This window comes from Sinocyclocheilus rhinocerous, unplaced genomic scaffold, assembly GCF_001515625.1.
Source record: "Sinocyclocheilus rhinocerous isolate Xijiao unplaced genomic scaffold, SAMN03320098_v1.1 scaffold641, whole genome shotgun sequence".
Lineage (NCBI taxonomy): Eukaryota > Metazoa > Chordata > Actinopteri > Cypriniformes > Cyprinidae > Sinocyclocheilus > Sinocyclocheilus rhinocerous.
Window position 1 is genome coordinate 115,751 of NW_015624257.1, and position 17,949 is coordinate 133,699.

The window sequence follows — 17,949 nt, forward strand, 5'->3', positions numbered from 1 at the left end:
TAATTGCATCTACTTCCGGAAGGCCAAATAAAGTGCTTTTGCTTTCGCACTGAAACACAGCGTCTCCCTGACATGGCTTTATCAACACTACTGCTGTTCCTGAAACCACGCTTTCTTTCTTTGCGTGCACATTTGGGCGGTGTTATGCAAATCTTCCCACAGAGCGACGTAGGTATGTTGGGGCGTGTTAGAACGAGCCGTTTTAGGCAGGCGTGGTTGACTCTTAACTTTTATAAAGAATATCTCTTTGGATTTGAGACTTTAGTCTTTGCAACTTTACAGATCTTCTTTATGCACCAAGAGCTTGTAACACTCCAAAGAGAAAGGAAAAATTGAAATCGCATCATATGACCCCTTTAATGCCTGAGGTGGGAAATTATGATTTGTTAGAGGTTTGATAAGTGCCTTATGATGTGGGGTATTTAGAAAATCAATTTGTAGTTGAAAAAAAAAAATTCCAAGTTGAAATGTTACTGAATCCCAGGAATGACCCAAGTATTACTTACCGACAAATATTATATTTCTATTAAGATTACAGAACTTCATTTTAAAATATTACATTTTACATATGTCATTGAATAATACATATTGCTACTTTATCCAAATTGGTTTTGTAATAAATATTTACACAGCAATAGCTATAAAATAAAAACTAACATGTTCAACAGCATTATCAATTTCCAAAAATATACATGTTTTCATTTGAAGTGTATATTGTATACATCATAATCAAATATACTGTATATAGGCCTAGATAGATAGATAGATAGATAGATCAGAATCAGAATCAGAATCAGAATTAGCTTTATTCGCCAGGTGTGTGCAAACACACGAGGCATTTGTTGTGGTTTTTTTAAGATGCTCCTGGTACATACATACATGCATACATACCTACATATCTGACACGAGAACAGGGGAAAAAAAGGAAAAAAAAAAAACATTTAAATGGTAAAAACTTAACAATAAATAATGTGTATGAATCTGGAACAGTAGATTTATGTACAGATTTGTGCATTATTTACTCTATATAGAACTGTATAAATAAAGAGATATGCATATGTATTTACATAATACTTGAGAAAATATACTAGATAGATAGAAGATAGATAGATAGATATAAAACATTACACATTACAGAACATTAAGAAATGACTTAACAAAAATAAAATTATATAGAGTATATTTTCAAGTCATAGCATAATATCCATACACTAAAATGACGTTAGCATTTATTTCTGTATTAATGTGGCTAAATATCAAAGTTGCTTAACGATTTTTGTAGTTTTTTTAAGTAAACAAGTCTGTGCACAATCAGTTTGATCAGCACTGCAGATCAGATCAGACTGCATCATTTTTTAATTATTATATTACATTGAATAGCTTAGAACTATTTAATTTGGCTGTTAGATGTCATATAAAAATTAACACAACATTAATAATACAAAAAAAAGCCTAAATAAATAAAAATACATTTATTATTTATTTATATCTACATCTATATCTACATACACCTAGATTTACACATATTTCTATTTTGGCATGTGGTTTTTTGAACACTTCGCCTCTGCTGCCTTAAAGACGAATATGTTAAATAAATTAAATAATTGAATGAATGGCAGTATTATAACATTGTTCCAACATGCTTTTAGGTGTGTTGAATCGTTTAATAAACTGTTAGTGGGAAGAGGAACATTTTTGGAGAGAGTGAGCAGTCAGCTTTTGGGGGAGCTGTCGTGTGTTTACTAGAGGAGAGCAATGCGAGAGAGAGAGAGGGAGGACGGACGCACGGAGGGAGGGAGAGAGAGAGAGAGAGAAAACTTTTCTGTTTTAAAGAGCGAGAGGAAGCGTGTGCTGGAGTCCCAACCATGCAGGTAAAAGCCTTAGCTAATTGCTTTAGTGTTAATTAAACGATGTTGACGCCGAATTGATCAAGAAGTTGCGATCGAGGGGGCGATGCGGATCTCATCGCGTCCCGAGCACGACAAATAATTTGATGCATGCCATTTCACTGCGAATATTTAGTTACAATTCGAGTGTTAAAATCCCAACTTTTCTGCCTCGGTCTCATTTTCGCCCCGCCACCCCCTTTCGCTGCTCGTTGTGTTGCACGTCGCTCTTTTCGAGCAGCAATGCGCTTCATCCATCGTTAATTACTGCGTTCTGCAATTATTTAAGCACTTATAATGCTCAATAACTACATTATATACCGAATGGCGAACTTAGACCGCCAATTGCAAGGTATTGGGTTAGATAAATGCTGAAGGGGGACGGCAAACGCGTTGTTTTTAACATATGTATGAAGCAACCCAAATACATTAATTAAATAGCTTAGTCGATGTAGGCCGCAATTTCCGCTGTGGAGCGGACGGCGGGCGGGGAATGTCTCAATGCCCGACCAACAGGCCACAATCAGGGGGGCGAGGAACTAATCAAGCCCGAGGTTTTACATCTGAGAGCCGAAAGCCTATTTACACAATTCAATTAGTGCATTAAAGCAGACTTGTGCTGCAGCATCTCGAGCGTTGCGATTGTTTTTGCTTTTAATTGATTCTCGCAGTTCTAATTCTGCGTCTTTGAGAAGTTTGTGGGCGATTTGCGGCTTGATTCGCGATACATAATTAGTTGACCAATTTGTTGTGTGTTGTTAGCTGCGTTAGCCATGTGAAGTGCCACGAATGTTTATGAGAAAACGGTTTCTTTTGTTTTAACATCACCCTTCAAGTAAGAAATCACTAAAATCAGTCGCTTTGCATTGATTAAAGTTGGAAAAAGGGGTAATTAGGGCAGCAGACTGCAGAGCGATGCACTTTAATGGGGTATTTATCATGATTACACTGGAGTGAGTGTATGTATGTGTTAGCGAGGCAGGCTAAAGCTCTCCGTTTCCAATTGATTCAACAGCACACGGGTCTTGCTAATTAAGCTGTGGGTTAATTAACGAAATCATCAAGAGTTATTGCGGCCATATGAGCTCGCTGTCGAACGGCGGTGTCCCGCGGCGTGTGGGTTCGTCTGTCTTTGACTTTTAGGAGAAGTTAATAGTACTTGTGTTGAGGATTCAGTGCATGTTTTCAGTCTAGCAGGGAAGCTACTTGGCGTGGCATTGTAGCACTGTTGGCATTTGATGTCTGTGACAGTGGCATGTAAAAACGGAGCCGCAAACTGTGTAATTTAAAATATTTTGCATGCATACATTAAATGAAATCGTTTAGATGTCAATTAAGATGTTTATATCTCTGTTCTGGACGTACGTGTTATTTATTTGGGTTATTGTTTTAAAGAGACATTACTGCCATTAACATCCCAGGGGATTTGCACCCATTATCTGTTATTTGCAGCCCATGTCACCTTATTCACAAGGGGCAACATGTTGACAAGTCCACACCTATGATTTCACTCACATTAGCATGTTATAAGACCAGTCAAGGTCAACATTTAGGCCTCTTCTGACGTTAAATAGCCTAATTATTGAAGAACAGATAAATGCATGCTTATTTTTGGGTGTTATCAGATCTGATTAACATGGGATGTCTTATATAAAGCAATGCACATTCAAATGCATGAATTATAAACAAGCCACAAGGTATTGGTGGTATGGATTTATGTTGTGTCTAGCAAAAAGAACATAACTGCATCTGTGAATCAGATTTGAAGTCTTGCGTACGTACTGTTATAAGTGCATAGCACAAACTGTATAAATAACAAGTCACAATGTCAGACCTTATTGTGAAGGTACTCAAATAGATGAAAGGGGTAGTTTGTCCTAATGTTATCATGTATAGTGTTTTTTTTTAATTCTTAAGTGTCAGCTTACATCAAAGCCAATTAATCTAATTAATGAGACAGTTGTTGCACTTTTTACAGTATAAGTTTTGATGATTAACCCTATTTGATCTGAACAGCTATTTTAAGGCTGACTGTACATTAGACATATGCGCTCTGTTGTGTCGTTCCAACTTGTGACATTTTCTTCTGTGGAACATAAAGAAGATAAAAATGGCTTAGTGGGGTTCAATTTTGTTTGTTCGCCAAAATATATTATTTTGTATTCTGCAAAGATAGTCATACAGGTTAGGAATTACATGAGGGTGAGTAAATGATGAAAATTAAACTTTTTTTTTTTTTTTTAGGTGAACTAGCCCATTAAGACTTTAGCTTTGTAGAGTGCTGCATTTATTTCATGTATTTGTTCATTTCAAAGTACTTTCAGATCACTGACATGTTAAAAAATGACCAATTCAAATACACAGTATGTAGCATGAGGATACTTGAAACAAAAATACTATTAAAAATCTTTTGTGAATTCTGAAAATGAATGAGTAATTAAATATTTGTCTTGTTTAGATATGATAAAATACTATTACATATAATAATACCACTTTGGTTTCAGGAGGAGCTAGGAGATACTCTGAGAGGTGCCAGTAACGGGGGGTCAATGTGGTTATGCCCTCTATGTCAGGAAAGTCAACCAGACCGTGAGAATCTCTCTTACCACCTTACTGGCAAACACAGTGTCCTTTCTGCTTGCCTTGAGAAGTTACTGGATATTGTGAGTATATTTACAAAGAGCACTTAAATTGTTTAGTAATATTATTATGTAAGTTTTGGTAGTAATAGTAAGACAAAAGTAATGACATGGTTGTATGTTGTCAGGGAAACCATAAGTGTTACACACGTTTTTTTGTAAGTAAATCATTGGTTTCCTCTTTTCATAAGGCTGCTCCTAAGCACCCTTCAATTGCTGAAGATGAAGAATCCAAAGTGCAAATTGATGCAGGTGAGTTTGGATAATCTATAAAGTTATTCTCAAGTGTTTGTGTTTGTGCCACAGTGGTTCAACACTATCCCAGCACTGAGATCCTGGGTTCCAGTGTTATTGATACCAGGCTTAGGTTATGCACCACTGGACACACAATTGGCTGTGTTGGTGACCACCTCACTTCAGAAAGTTTCCATGGCAATGAAGCACCTGTAGGTTGTAGCCTATTGAGTATTCAGTTTTAGTGCTGACTCCTGGACATGATGATTGAAAAAGAGAAAAAAAAGATTTAAATTTTCCTGGTTTTAAATCATGAAAACCTCATGTCCAAAATGTTTTATGTTGGACAGGGCTTTCAAGCTTTCTAAGCTCAGGGATGGACCAGGGACCCCTGTTACGTAGTGTTGCATTTTAAGCATGATCTATAATAACGTGTACAGTTTCATATTAATTTATCTACGTTATGATATTGCAAAGACAAAATAATCATTTTTGATTTATGGATTCATACTTGTACGGTACAATTTATCTATTTTTAGGATATATTTATTGTTAACTTTAGCTTTGGTTAAATGTACCTTAATATATTTTGCATTTTTGATAAACTTTTTTTTTTTTTTTTACAAAACTCAGATAAAACGTTTAGTGGAACATTTGTGAAATTGCTGATCGGAAGAAGTGCATTACTACTACAGGATTCCCTGTCCAAGACATGTTTTATATATTCTGCATAAAATTAGCCAAGTTTTTAGTGTTACAAAACTTATTTTGGACTTTTTTTTAAAAGGCTTACTAATATTGAATTTTCATTTAATTCATCAGATGACACATCTCAGCTGAAACATTTAGAGAACACAAAATCCCCCTCAATGGCTTCCCAAAATGAGAGTGAATCTACAGATGCAGGTGACACAGGTGGTTCTTCTCAGGAAAAAGTGCTGGATGAAGAGATGGAGGGAGGGAGAAATGAGGAAAGTGATGCTGGGGTCCTGGTGTCAGATCAGGACAGTGCGGAGCAAACTATAAAAACATCAGAGGCTTCTGTCAGCAATGGCAGATCTGTCTGTAAAAACAATGTTGCCTCTGAAGGTGATAACCGGCCGTTCAAGTGTAATGCATGTTTGGAGTCATTTCCCACTAGAACGGCTTTGAGTGTTCATTATAATTCAACCACCCATATTCAGAGAATGAGAACCGGGTCGCTGAAAGAGAGTGACTCAACCCCTTTCCTGGCTCGACCTTACGTCTCCAACAAACCATACCAGTGTGCTGTCTGTCGTGTCTCCTACAATCATGCCATCACCCTAGAAAGTCATTTAAAATCTGTGTTGCACCAGAGTCGCAGCAGGAGTGCTGGGAATGCCACTCCTAGTTCCACTGCAAATACAGGAACTGGATCCATGGTTACAAACTTGGCTGCGACCACTGTAGGAAGCACCACACAGTTAGTTAACACCTCCACCAGCAATTGTGTCACCCAAGCAAACCTGACTGCATCAGCAGTAACGACCAAAGACGGAGAGCAGGTGCAGCCTCAGCTAGCTCCCTCATTACTTTCTTCTCCGGTGGCCTCTGCACAAGCCATGTCTGCTATTCTCACTCTCCTGACTTCCAGCTCAAATTCTCTCCCACACTCCATTCTTCCTTCTCTCTACACAACCGGGACGTCTGCAACATCAGGAGCAGGTACCCCACAGCTTATACCCCAGATGCTCATGCCCCTGGTATTGAATGGACTCCAAACCCAAATCCAGGGCCAGAATCCAGAGTCTCCAAACCAGCTTTTGCAGCAGGCAGTGCCAGTTCTTGGTCTCAGTTCTGCACAACAGGCTCTCTTGGCCCAAAGACTCAGTGGCTTGCAAAGTCAGTGGGCTGCATTTGGCCTGCCAACCACCACTCAAATGAGTTTAGAGGAGACCAACAAGATGCTGGACAAAGCTGCAGACATGAGAGTATGCAATGAGATAAAAGTTGAGCCTTGCGATCAGCAGATGTCAGTAAAATCTGAAGAGGACTGGAAAATCGATGGGGTAAAAAAAGAGATATGTATTAAAGGTGAGAATACACAGGAGCAAAGTGAGAAAATTGTGGGTGATGGTACAACATGTCATGAAAAAGAGCAAGAAGAAAGTGAAATGGAAGTCGAGGGGACCGGTGAAAAGATGTGTGAGGAGGAAGATGCAAACTCCAAAGTAACTAAATCCTCAGCAGCCCCAGTCCTTCAGGATGATAGTCCGTTGTCATGTGTTTTGGATCCATACCAGGGTCTCAGCCATACACATACCGTGAACAGCTCTGCTGCTGCTACGTGTACCTTTCGTAACACTAATTTTGCCTTAAGATCTTCAGGCCATAGAAGTGCAAAATTTCAACCCCTCTTGTCTTCAGGACGGCCTGTGCTCACTGAGTTCCAGTCTCAGGTTCTGTGGGCCTTTTTAGAGTCACGAGATGATGCTGAAACGTCTAGTCCTCAGCGGGAGGACTGCGAAGCCCTTGGCAGGGAGGTAGGGCTAAATGGAGAAGAAGTACGCAAGTGGTTCTTAGATGCCCGGAAATCCAAAGATAGGGAGAGATTAGGCAGCTTCCATGATGAAAGAGACCGATGTATGGAGGAAGAAGAAGGTGATTTAATGATAGATGAGGGTGAAGATGGACACAGTCCATCAGCGACAGGTAGTCATGCCATTGACCTATCCAGTAGTGCAGAAAGGCACAGAATTGGTAAGGGAAGCCCAAGAGAACTGCTGTTGACATCTGACTCTGAAAATGAAGAGTTCTACACATCTATTATCGTTACTGATGAAGAAAGTCAAAGCAGCTCTATGAGGGAGGAGTCAGGTAGCCCAATCAAACAGTCTTCACAGGTTGAGCCAACAGCTGAAAGGTCAGGTGGTGGTGGAAAGGTTCTTCGCTCTACTACAGTCTTCCTCTCGGATGCTGAGGATGAATATGATGATGAACAGAGTATAAAGAGGAAAAAAAGAAAGAGTGAGATTGATAAGGAAGAGGTGGAGATCAAGCGGGAGAAGCAAGATGTAGATCTTGATCTTCAGCTGGAGGCACAAGCAGACCCTCCTACTCCTCTTTCAGTTGCAGTTGATTATCAGGGTGTTCCAGCTGGAATCTTGCAGTCACTGCCCCTTTCCCTGTCTCTGACTGCACTTTCCACCCAGTTATACAGTCCATATGTACTCTCGCTTCCTTCATCACTTATTGGGGTTGGTGTTTCTGAAGGTGATCGGGGTAAAATAGCCTTTTCAAACACTCAAGCAGTTACTCGAAGCCCAGCAGCACTTTCGGACCCCCTTAATGCACCCGCAGCAACCTCTCTTACACACTCCTTTTTAACTAATGGTAATAATTGTGAGTCTGCTTTGGATCTAAGCATGGGGAAAAACCACAACTCTACATTATCATCAACATCATCATCTGGCTCCACAGCTAACAAGCCCTGTATACAGAAAAGTCATTTGCTTGATGGTCTGGGATTGAGACCAGCGACTGTTGGGGTTCCTACAGATGGAAGTCTTATTGTTGTTCAGGTGAAGCCAGATTCGGCCATTGCTATCCAATCTTCCAATAACAGTACTTTAACTAATCGCAATAATTTGGCTAAGACTAGCACTGTGTACATGAGGGCAGCAGAAAAAGTTAGCTCATCACTCATGGAAAGGGAAAAAGAAAAGGAACGAGAAAAAGAACGGGAGCAAAAAAGGCCAAAAGTCAGACGGTTCAGGGACATGAGACGGTCTAGGACCATCATCCATGCTGACCAGCTTGATGTTCTCTATGGATGTTATTTCAAAGATCCAAACCCAGGAAAGCATGAATTTGAACAAATATCTGAGTGGGTGAACCTTCCAAAGAAAGTGGTTCAGATCTGGTTCCAGAATATGAGGGCTAGGGAGCGAAAGGGAGAGGTCCGTTTTATCAGTGATGGCACTTTGGCAGCTGTTGGGAAACCACTCATTAAGTTCACCTGGCCACTCTCAAAGCCCATATTCTCAACCCCACCTAAAACTAACCCAAGTCCCTCTACCGGCTGGGCCTCTGCAAAACCCCAAACTGGAAATGTTCCTCCAAAGACGGATAAGGTGAAGGAGGTCAAGGAGCCCCTGAAAACTCCCACTCAAGGTCCAAGTAGACCAAATCAGACACCCTCTTTCACCGTTGTGTCCACCAGTCCTTCATTAGTTCACAAGACCAAAGCAGAAGTAACTCCCATTACAATGGTAAAAATAGCTCCTAAAACAGTGGCCACACCGGTTGCAGTCCCTCTGCTTGTCAGTGGGATTCCTACATCTCGATCTGCTCTGAAAAAGAAGGTTGAAGAGGCACGAGCTGAGTCGGACCATACCGATGAAGAGGACGATGATTACCAAGGAAGGGTCGAGTCTGGGACTACCAGCCATATGGTACAAAAATTGTCCACTACACCAATTAACAAGTCTTCTGCCTTAGCATCTCAGAAACACAATGGGCTCAAATATTGGTCTCAGAAAGGTCCATTTAAGATCAACACCCTGTCAAGAGAACAGTTAGGCCTGAGCTCACAGCGACCTACGCCCACTACCACCACCACCCCTACCACGCCATCCCCTGTGACAGTTACACCATCCTCCGGTCACAGCCAAAAAGAAACAAGTTACATGCAGCAGAACTCCACCCCAAGACGACCTCGAACTCATCTGAACTGTCTTCAGCTGTCCATCCTGCAGTCGTGCTATGAGACATGTGCTCATCCTAATGCACTGGAGTGTGAGGCGGTGGGGACAGAGCTTGGGCTTCCACTAAAGGTTGTGCAAATCTGGTTCCAAAATACACGTGCCAAGGAGAAACGCTGGAGGCTTCAGCAAGAGAAAACGGTGAGGACATTTTATTTAATACTGCAAAGCAGCTGCTTTCGTGCCAAATTTTAGTATTTTGCTATAATGTCATTGGCCTTCCAGGTCTTCAGATGTTTTCTAATGTCATGGCAACACAAGATATGTGCCAGATGCAGTAGACGAGATAAGATAAAATGGCACTAATAAAGAGTCATCTTTAATTAAAATTCTATTACTCTCTTTGACATGGTGTAAAATGATTCAGAACGAGTATTTTAGATTTTTTTTTTTACATGAATTAAGTAAAAAAGATTGTAAGAATAGAAGTTAAAGGGTTAGTTCAGCCAAAAATGAAAATTCTGAAAATTAATTACTCGCCCTCGTGTTGTTCCAAACCCGTAAGACCTTCGTTCATCTTCGGAACACAATTTAAGATATTTTTGATGGAATCTGAGGGCTCTCTGACCCTCCCATAGACAGCAAGGTAACTACCACGTTCAAGGTCCAGAAAAGTACCAAGATGATCGACAAAGTAGTCATCGGTGGTTCAACTGTAAAGTTACAATGCTACGAGAATACTTTTTTTGCGCAAAGAAAACAAAAATAACGACTTTATTCCACATTTTCGTCTCTACTGCGTCACTTGTGCGTCACCAATTCTCTTTATTTTTATTAATATTGCTTAACATTTTTTACTTTTTATTTTAATGAAATGACACTAACGTTGTCATTTTTTACGTCTTTTCACACAGTCTCCTAATCCCAGTGACCCTTCTAAGAAGGTAGACGTCAGCTCGGGTAGCTACCTACAATATAATGCTCTCCGAGCCAACCGTCCCATCCTGCCCAAACCTGTACAACTGACAGTTATGGAACCAACTCTATCATATACCATCGGCCAGACAACAGGCCGTGAGACTCTGAGAGGCAAGTGCGAGGCCTGTGGGGTTGAATTCGAATCCAGGGCTGCAGCACGTGACCATGTCTTCTCAGCTCGACATCTTGCCACTCTGAGAACCACTAACTTTGGTCAGCAAGCATCGTTGGTCAGCAATGGATCTGGTACGGGGTCTACTGGTGTTGCCAGCCAGTCTTCTACCCCATCACCAGCAAGCAGCTCCAGCTAAACAATGAATTCAAACTGGTTTTGTCTACAGACCCACTAGACTTGTTGGTTTTCAATAGAGAGAAGATGGGTGCTGGTCTTTTAAGCTAATGTTCTTTTGAGGTTCTAAAATTGGAGCGGGCCCAGTTGACTCTGGCCATCTTCGCTCTCTCTCCTTGGATATCAGTGAGACATTATTATCATTGTTATATAGAGTCTTTGCTTACAGGGCTCTTTTTAATGACCTATTGCCACAGCATCATTTTACTATAAATAATCTACTGAAATGGTAATCATGGACATGCTAATGCTTATGTGATTATGGTCCATCTTTCACAATTTCATCTCTGTTTAAACTCCTCTATTATGTTGTGTAATATTCTACTTCCATTTACACAAAACACTTTGTTTGATTGGGAGAATCTATGGTAATGAAGCACCCAAAAACTCAACCAAAGTGCTCTGGGTTGTCAATTATGTTTGTGGTACTGCTTTTGCTTGAGCCAGGGTGGTCTTTAGGCTGTTTTAAAGTATATATAGAAGAGTTGTTTCTAAGCTGATTTATCTCCAATCATCTTGTTAATTCAAAGAAATGTATTCTGAAAACAGAAAACAGCCAGTTTTCCTTCTGGCTCAGTTGAAAGAAACTTCTAGATTATGCTAACAGTAGATGGTAATGAAATGACAAATAAGACAGAGAATATGTGTAGTCTGGAATATGGAGAATTTGGAAGAGTGTTCTGAATCCAGACGCATTAAAATGAGGACGACGTTAACAATACGATAGCTATTTTTGAACAACCATCATGACAATCCTGTAGTCATCAGCAGAGCTGTCGTTGATCGTTAAAGTTGTCAGATGGTCATCATACAGCACTTTGACCCTTTTAAAGTCTCAAACATGTTTTTTTATTTTATTTTATTTTTTAAGGTTTTCGTGTTCCGCAAAATAAACATAATTTTGTTGTATGGTGAAATCTTAGTGTATGTCAAACTATTATGAAGTATTAATCCGCTTTTAATGTTATTTTTAAAGGGTTTGCATTGCACATAGTTAAACACAGACAAAAAAAATGGATCAGACATAGCCGCTGTGCACGAAGCCAAAGCCAAGTCTGTACTTACACAATTTTATATGGATTTGTGGAACATCGAAAATTATATACCTTATACCCTCTGATAAACCATTTCATTTGTTTGTTTTTGTTTGAATTTTTAGGGAGTAACCCCAGCTTGTCAATATAAATCAAACACAAAAGTCATTTATTTATGGTAAAAGCATTTTAGAATTATGGGAGAGAGTTGTCATCTTTTTTTTTTTTTTTTTCTTGTTCTTTCATTAAGCATTTTGTGTTGTTGCAAACAGAGTGCTCATACTGAGTAGATTCAAGTATTTTTTCTAAAACTCACCAGGAGAGAAGACAGGGTGCTTTAGTGGATCTGGAAACTACTCATCAGGGCAACAGGAGGTGTGATTTGAAGGACATGAAATACTAAAGACGATTTTCCTTTTTGGTTTATTTTGTATATTATTATTGATACTATTAATACTTTAACAAAATGCAAAACTAAAAAAGATTTTTTAATGAACTATATTAAGAAAATGATATTCCAAAGTTGTTGTTCTTCTTGCTTTGTCTCATTAAAGAAACCAAAAAGCAATCTTGATTGGAAGTGTTCGTAATGCAAACTGCTAATGGAGCTCCCATGCCTTGACACTTTGAACTAGTCCAGGGTTTAAGCATGAGCTACAGATAAATGCATTTCAGACAACTCCGCTTGGAACACTTGAAGTTCATAGAAAAATGTTGTTTTCGCTATATCCCAGCAAATACAAGTTGTTTTTGTTCAACTTTGTGTCAAGTTGTAGCTCATATGAAATGAACATGGACTGGGTTGTAGTGCAGTGCTACAGGACGTGGGATCCCACGGTGTTGCACTGTTCAGAGTATATAGGTAGAATATGGAGAAATGCTTTTATATTATCTTTTCACTTTTTCATTGACACTTGATTATCACTTGTTATAACTGTACTACTTACTATTTTTCAGTACTTTCATCACTTTTGATTATTATTGATTCATAACGGTTTTAATGGCATCTCAGACTTAGATATTGAACGATAATGGTGGCAGTCTTATGAAAAATTTGAATATTAAGCTTGTTTCCCCCTCACTTGTACCTTCATTTTGTGTTGGTTCTCCTTTTTTCTTATGCAGAAAACAAATAAACTGAAGTTCATGTATTGATGTTTCTCTTCATTGTGTAAATTACCATTATAATTTATGTAGATATATTAATATTTTATGTTTAAGTTGTATGTTGGCAGCACTAATTAATATAACTATTATGGACCATTTTGTCGGGGTTTTCAGAGAAATGAGTACAATATTTTAAACATAAATTTTGTCACCAAACACTGTGGGCTTCAAATGTTGCTTGATGTGGAAGACAAAATAAAAAATACTGAAAAAGTAGGCCTATTCATGTCACATAGTGGTTAAGACCTCGGGTGAAGTTATATTGAAGATTTAGGAATTCCACTGTGCATTGCATTGTTGCCAGATCTCATTTGAAAGCAGTCCAAAATAAGTGACTCTTGCATAAATCATACATTAAACAAGAGTACATTCCATTTTGAAAATGTACTTTAAATATGTACATTCTTCATACATATACAGTATCTCACAGAAGTGAGTACACCCCTCACATTTTTGTAAATATTTTATATATTTTCATGTGACAACACTGAAGAAATGACACTTTGCTACAATGTAAAGTAGTGAGTGTACAGCTTGTATAACAGTGTAAATGCTGTCCCCTCAAAATAACTCAACACACAGCCATTAATGTCTAAACCGCTGGCCACAAAAGTGAGTACACCCCTAAGTGAAAATGTCCAAATCGGGCCCAAAGTGTCAATATTTTGTGCGCCATTTTTCCAGCATATATATATATATAAAATATGAATATTCAAATATTTGCATATAGGCCATCTACAATTATTGGTCATCAAAATGAATGATTAAATGTGTCTTTTGTGCGCACACATGGGGAACGGAAAAGGGAGAAACAATTCTTAGAAATTGTACAGTATGTAACACAACTTATACAACAGTATGAGACGCTTAATTTCTGGCAATATTGTCGTCTTGACTGCACAGACACTATTGAAAGAAAGCTGAACTGGATGAAGACATCACTGAATCATTAATGAACTGACCTTAACTGAAAAACTGAGTGTTTGTTATTGTCCTCTTGCATTATTGACAAACTATTTTCCTGTGTGACACTGTAAAGCTGCTTTGACACAATCTGTATTGTATAAAGTGCTATATAAATAAAGGTGACTTGACTGGACTTGACAGTAGGTGGGGATATTTATCAACAGACAAAAACAAACATCTCGAGATGAAAGGAGAGAAAATAAAGAAATTAATAAATAAAGCACACTGTATATAATCTAATTCCTGATATTTGACAATTGAACTGCTTTAAGGGGTTGGTAGTACTTTATTGTGCTATTTAGGCCAAGTACTAGGAAGCTTAAATATGACCCTGTATTCTGGAAGTACGTTTAAATATATATGTGTGTGTGTGTGTGTGTGTGTGTGTGTAAATCAAAATGAATTATATTGTGCGGACATGGCAACATTGCATAGTAGCTATAATCCTCTACAAACACCGTTTCAATCTAAAAGTAGCCTGTCAACCGTGATTGACGCTGCTTTTATCCAATCACAGTTGCTGTTGGTAAAGTCTAAGTGGCGAGCGCAGAGAAATATCCCAAGAGAACACCAATAACCGTCCTCGATACGTTAAGAGGGCGTGTCTAAAGTGAGGAATTGTCCAATCACCCATCGATGGTGCGCCTGCAGTGCTCAGAATCCCCGCCCACGGCTTCCATTTCTGTTCTGGAACACACGAGCCCTCGCGAAGAATACACATTTGCTTTGCTTTTTTGAATTTGTCTTCTAATGTAAATAGAGTAGTAAGTGCGACATATTGACGAAGTGAAACCTATTTATATTTGAATAAATAGTGTTGTTTTTTTCCGCTAAAGGACACGTTTGAGCTCCAGAAGAAGCGAGGCGGGCTTTTATTCCCCATTTTAACTTTAGTGAGCGGCGTTTTCCGCCGTTTTTTTTATTCCCTCCCCTGCCCCTCTCTCTCGCTCCCCCCCTGTGAGAGTCGAGGCCTGTAACTGTTAGTGCAGCCACGAGGCGCGTCGGACCACCGGGAATCAGGCGATGGCGGAGTTTGGTAACGGACTGGCAGAGGAATCTCTGCTGGACTCAGACCCGGGACACTCAGAACTTGAAGACCCAGGCGTCGGAGATGAAGAACCTGGATTAGACGAGGGAGAGGCCGCTATTGAAGATCCGGTGAGTGAAGGACGCATTATACTCGCTTTAATAACTAGTTTAATTTTTTGTATATGTTTTCATCTTGAGAACTCCCCCCAACTTCACATTTAAAAGAAATATGTGAATTTCATACGAAATACAAATACTCATGTTAACGCGAAACCGGTTTTGCCAGGTCGGTTTGTCCGCCATTGTGGCTCACGCAGTGCAGTAGAATTAGTGAGTGACATGCGTACTGTTGGCCGCCATGTTGGCGCAACATCGGTCTGGGTTCCTCTGCGCCAGATCTGTCGACCTAGCGGGGGGAAAAATCTTCATTGCAAAAATGCGAGACGGGAGATGTGAGAGACAGGGGCGAGGGTAGGACAGGCCGCCATTAGCCGCAGCAGTGTGGGTCCATCCGCAAAGAAGCAGACGGCTCACGGTAAACACGCCTCTTTTCTGATCAGTAATATTTGTGCCGTGCAAAAGTAAGTCGCGTTGGTAACGTTAACTGCGCGTGATTGTTGTTGGCCTCTGCAATGGAATAAATCGTTATGCGACATGTAAAAAGAGGCGTGAGATGCGTTTTATTTTCAGATTTTGCGTCGAATTGGGAACATTAAGGAAAACTACAGAGTTGTCGGTGGGCAAAGCGCACTGTATGTAATGCACATCTGTATCACCGTGATGATTTTTTGCGTTAAAGATTAAATGCCGCTCGTGATGTATTGCATCATTTGTTGGTGATTTTGTGATGGGGATGGTGCATTAGGGCTGGGCTGGTGCGTTTCTCTACATGCACATTAACATTATTGGAGCTATAGTAGGTCATGCATTTGCATGCTGAATGCATGTCTGCTTTATTTCATCATGCAGTGAGGATCTGTAGTATTTAAATATTTAGTCACTGTTGCTCGTATCATGGAAAATCTTGTTTTAATTGCGTGAAAGAGGCCATCACATGCATTCTGGGTTACTTTACTCGCGATCCAGTGCGACTCCCATTGCCCTGCAATGCAGCACTGCTGAAACTTGTGTGCGTGCGTGTGAACACACCAAAAGTGTGTTCTCTCGCGCACAACAATGCGTGCACGCCTGCACGGATGGCATCATGCTTAGGGCGTCTTGCTGACTGGACAGTAATAAATGGTGGTTTGAAAGAGCTCAGTGCACGATCCCGTGTGAAAGTGCATGTGCATGCTGTGTCCACGATCATTGGTGAGAATAACTAATGTGTGTGTGCATTCTGGGAAAGAAATCGGTTGTGCGTTTCAAAATGGGTTTAACAGCAACACATGATATTGATGCACTATAGATCCAATGTGGCTGTCGATGAGGGACACCAAAATCATTTATTCAGGATGTAGTTATGCAAAACGTTCAGTTCCAGTTTTGTTAAATGACTGATATACTGTGCTTTTTGATGGATAACATTAATATATGTGCATTACTTTGCCTTTTCAGGAGCTGGAGGCAATTAAAGCCCGGGTGAGAGAGATGGAGGAGGAGGCAGAGAAACTGAAGGAGCTACAGAACGAGGTGGAGAAACAGATGAATCTCAGTCCTCCACCTGGTGAGTGAGACTAAATGAATGAATGAATGAGGGAGGTGAACGGGCAAGTCTGGGTAAGATTGAGCTCAAAGGAGAGCACTGCAGAACAGACAGGACTGATGAATAGGACTGCATTAGAGGGAGAAGAATTACTAGTACTGGACCATTTGAGGTCAATCGAGATATGACTAGAAACCGAACGTAACCTAGATTTCAGCCGTGAAGCTATGCAGTAAACTTGCAGACAATGGTTTCTGTGCTAAATCACATGCTTGCATATGGCGATGGATGAGAGTTGCATGGCAATACTGTGTTTTCTCTTTGCAGCTGGCCCTGTCATTATGTCCATTGAAGAGAAGATGGAAGCAGATGGGAGATCTATTTATGTTGGAAATGTATGGGCGATTATTCTCACTCCTTCTTGGTTACGAGCTGTATATATGTATTTTGTTGCATTTAATATTGCATGCATTTTGTTTAATTTAATACTACATTCATATGTTGCATATAATATTGTGTTTGTCGCATGCCATAATATTTTTCATAGCATGCTTGATTTAATGACATGTTAGAAGTGGTGATTTGAGTTTGTCTTTTGCAGGTGGATTATGGTGCGACGGCAGAGGAGTTGGAGGCGCATTTCCATGGCTGTGGTTCCGTAAACAGAGTCACCATCTTGTGTGACAAGTTTACAGGACACCCCAAAGGGTAATTCATGCATTCCTCTGTTTGTTTTTCTCTCTTAACCTCCACTTGCTTATCTTTGACATTCGTCTTTTTCTTTGCCATTTTCTTGTTCTCCGTCGTGCAGCATCTGCTCTGGGTAGGCACCGTAGGTTTAGAGGAGGCACTGATGCATCACCTCAACCCACAAACTGAACAGTAGCCATTGAAGAAATGCACAAATATTCTGAAATTCAAGGCATATTGGCAGTGGTACTAGTAAAGAAGTTTTGTTAATAAAGCACACTTAATTTCTTATTATTTTAAACCTTAAAATAACTTTTCTCTTCAGAATCGATATGAACATAATTGTTTCTCTTTTTGAATGGGCCACTCGGTATCTGTAGGCACAGGCCTTTTGTTACGTGGCATGGTTTTACATGGTTTATATGTGATCTTGAGACTGTGAGGTGTGAGATTTTTTTTCAGCTGTTGTGGTATTCTGGTGCACAGTGTTTTCAAGCTGCTCCCATTAAAATTTTGCCACATTGCATAGGGTAACTTTTGATGCAAAACTTTAATCACAGCTTCTTTGAACACAGTGTTCTGTTCATATCTTTATACATTTTTAACAATATGCATATTTAGTTTTTGATGCATGCAACAGTGTATATATATATATATATATATATATA

At 39.7% G+C, this 17,949-nt stretch overlaps 2 protein-coding genes across 5 annotated transcripts in view; both read left to right on the forward strand.

The window, feature by feature from the left end:
* Nucleotides 1–1,686: 1,686 nt before the first annotated feature.
* Nucleotides 1,687–11,303, forward strand: LOC107740061 (zinc finger homeobox protein 4-like). Of its 2 annotated transcripts, none has more exons than XM_016552340.1 (5): nucleotides 1,687–1,871; nucleotides 4,391–4,549; nucleotides 4,717–4,777; nucleotides 5,582–9,624; nucleotides 10,338–11,303. In XM_016552340.1, the coding sequence occupies exons 1-5, from the start codon at nucleotides 1,866–1,868 to the stop codon at nucleotides 10,710–10,712; spliced, it is 4,644 nt and encodes a 1,547-aa protein (XP_016407826.1). In that variant the 5' UTR covers nucleotides 1,687–1,865; the 3' UTR covers nucleotides 10,713–11,303. The 2 variants fall into 2 exon arrangements, with proteins under 2 accessions (XP_016407826.1, XP_016407833.1); XM_016552347.1 differs by lacking the exon at nucleotides 1,687–1,871 and adding an exon at nucleotides 2,885–3,006.
* Nucleotides 11,304–14,574: 3,271 nt separating this feature from the next.
* Nucleotides 14,575–17,949, forward strand: part of LOC107740085 (polyadenylate-binding protein 2-B-like) — an 8,741-nt gene continuing 5,366 nt past the window's right edge. For 2 of the 3 annotated variants that reach the window (XM_016552370.1, XM_016552379.1), the window contains exons 1-4: nucleotides 14,575–15,075; nucleotides 16,504–16,612; nucleotides 16,919–16,986; nucleotides 17,193–17,299. In XM_016552370.1, coding sequence (XP_016407856.1) covers nucleotides 14,941–15,075; nucleotides 16,504–16,612; nucleotides 16,919–16,986; nucleotides 17,193–17,299 — 419 coding nt within the window. In that variant the 5' untranslated portion in view covers nucleotides 14,575–14,940. Of the gene's footprint in view, nucleotides 15,076–15,374; nucleotides 15,482–16,503; nucleotides 16,613–16,918; nucleotides 16,987–17,192; nucleotides 17,300–17,949 lie in introns of those variants that run through there. The other variant, XM_016552387.1, reaches the window with a different exon arrangement.

What these genes read in the sequence shown, in the direction of transcription:
- LOC107740061 (XM_016552340.1), top strand. An exon ending in TTGAGAAGTTACTGGATATT is followed by an intron (nt 4,550 to 4,716) that starts GTGAGTATATTT and finishes TCTTTTCATAAG; the next exon opens with GCTGCTCCTAAGCACCCTTC. An exon ending in GGCTTCAGCAAGAGAAAACG is followed by an intron (nt 9,625 to 10,337) that starts GTGAGGACATTT and finishes CTTTTCACACAG; the next exon opens with TCTCCTAATCCCAGTGACCC.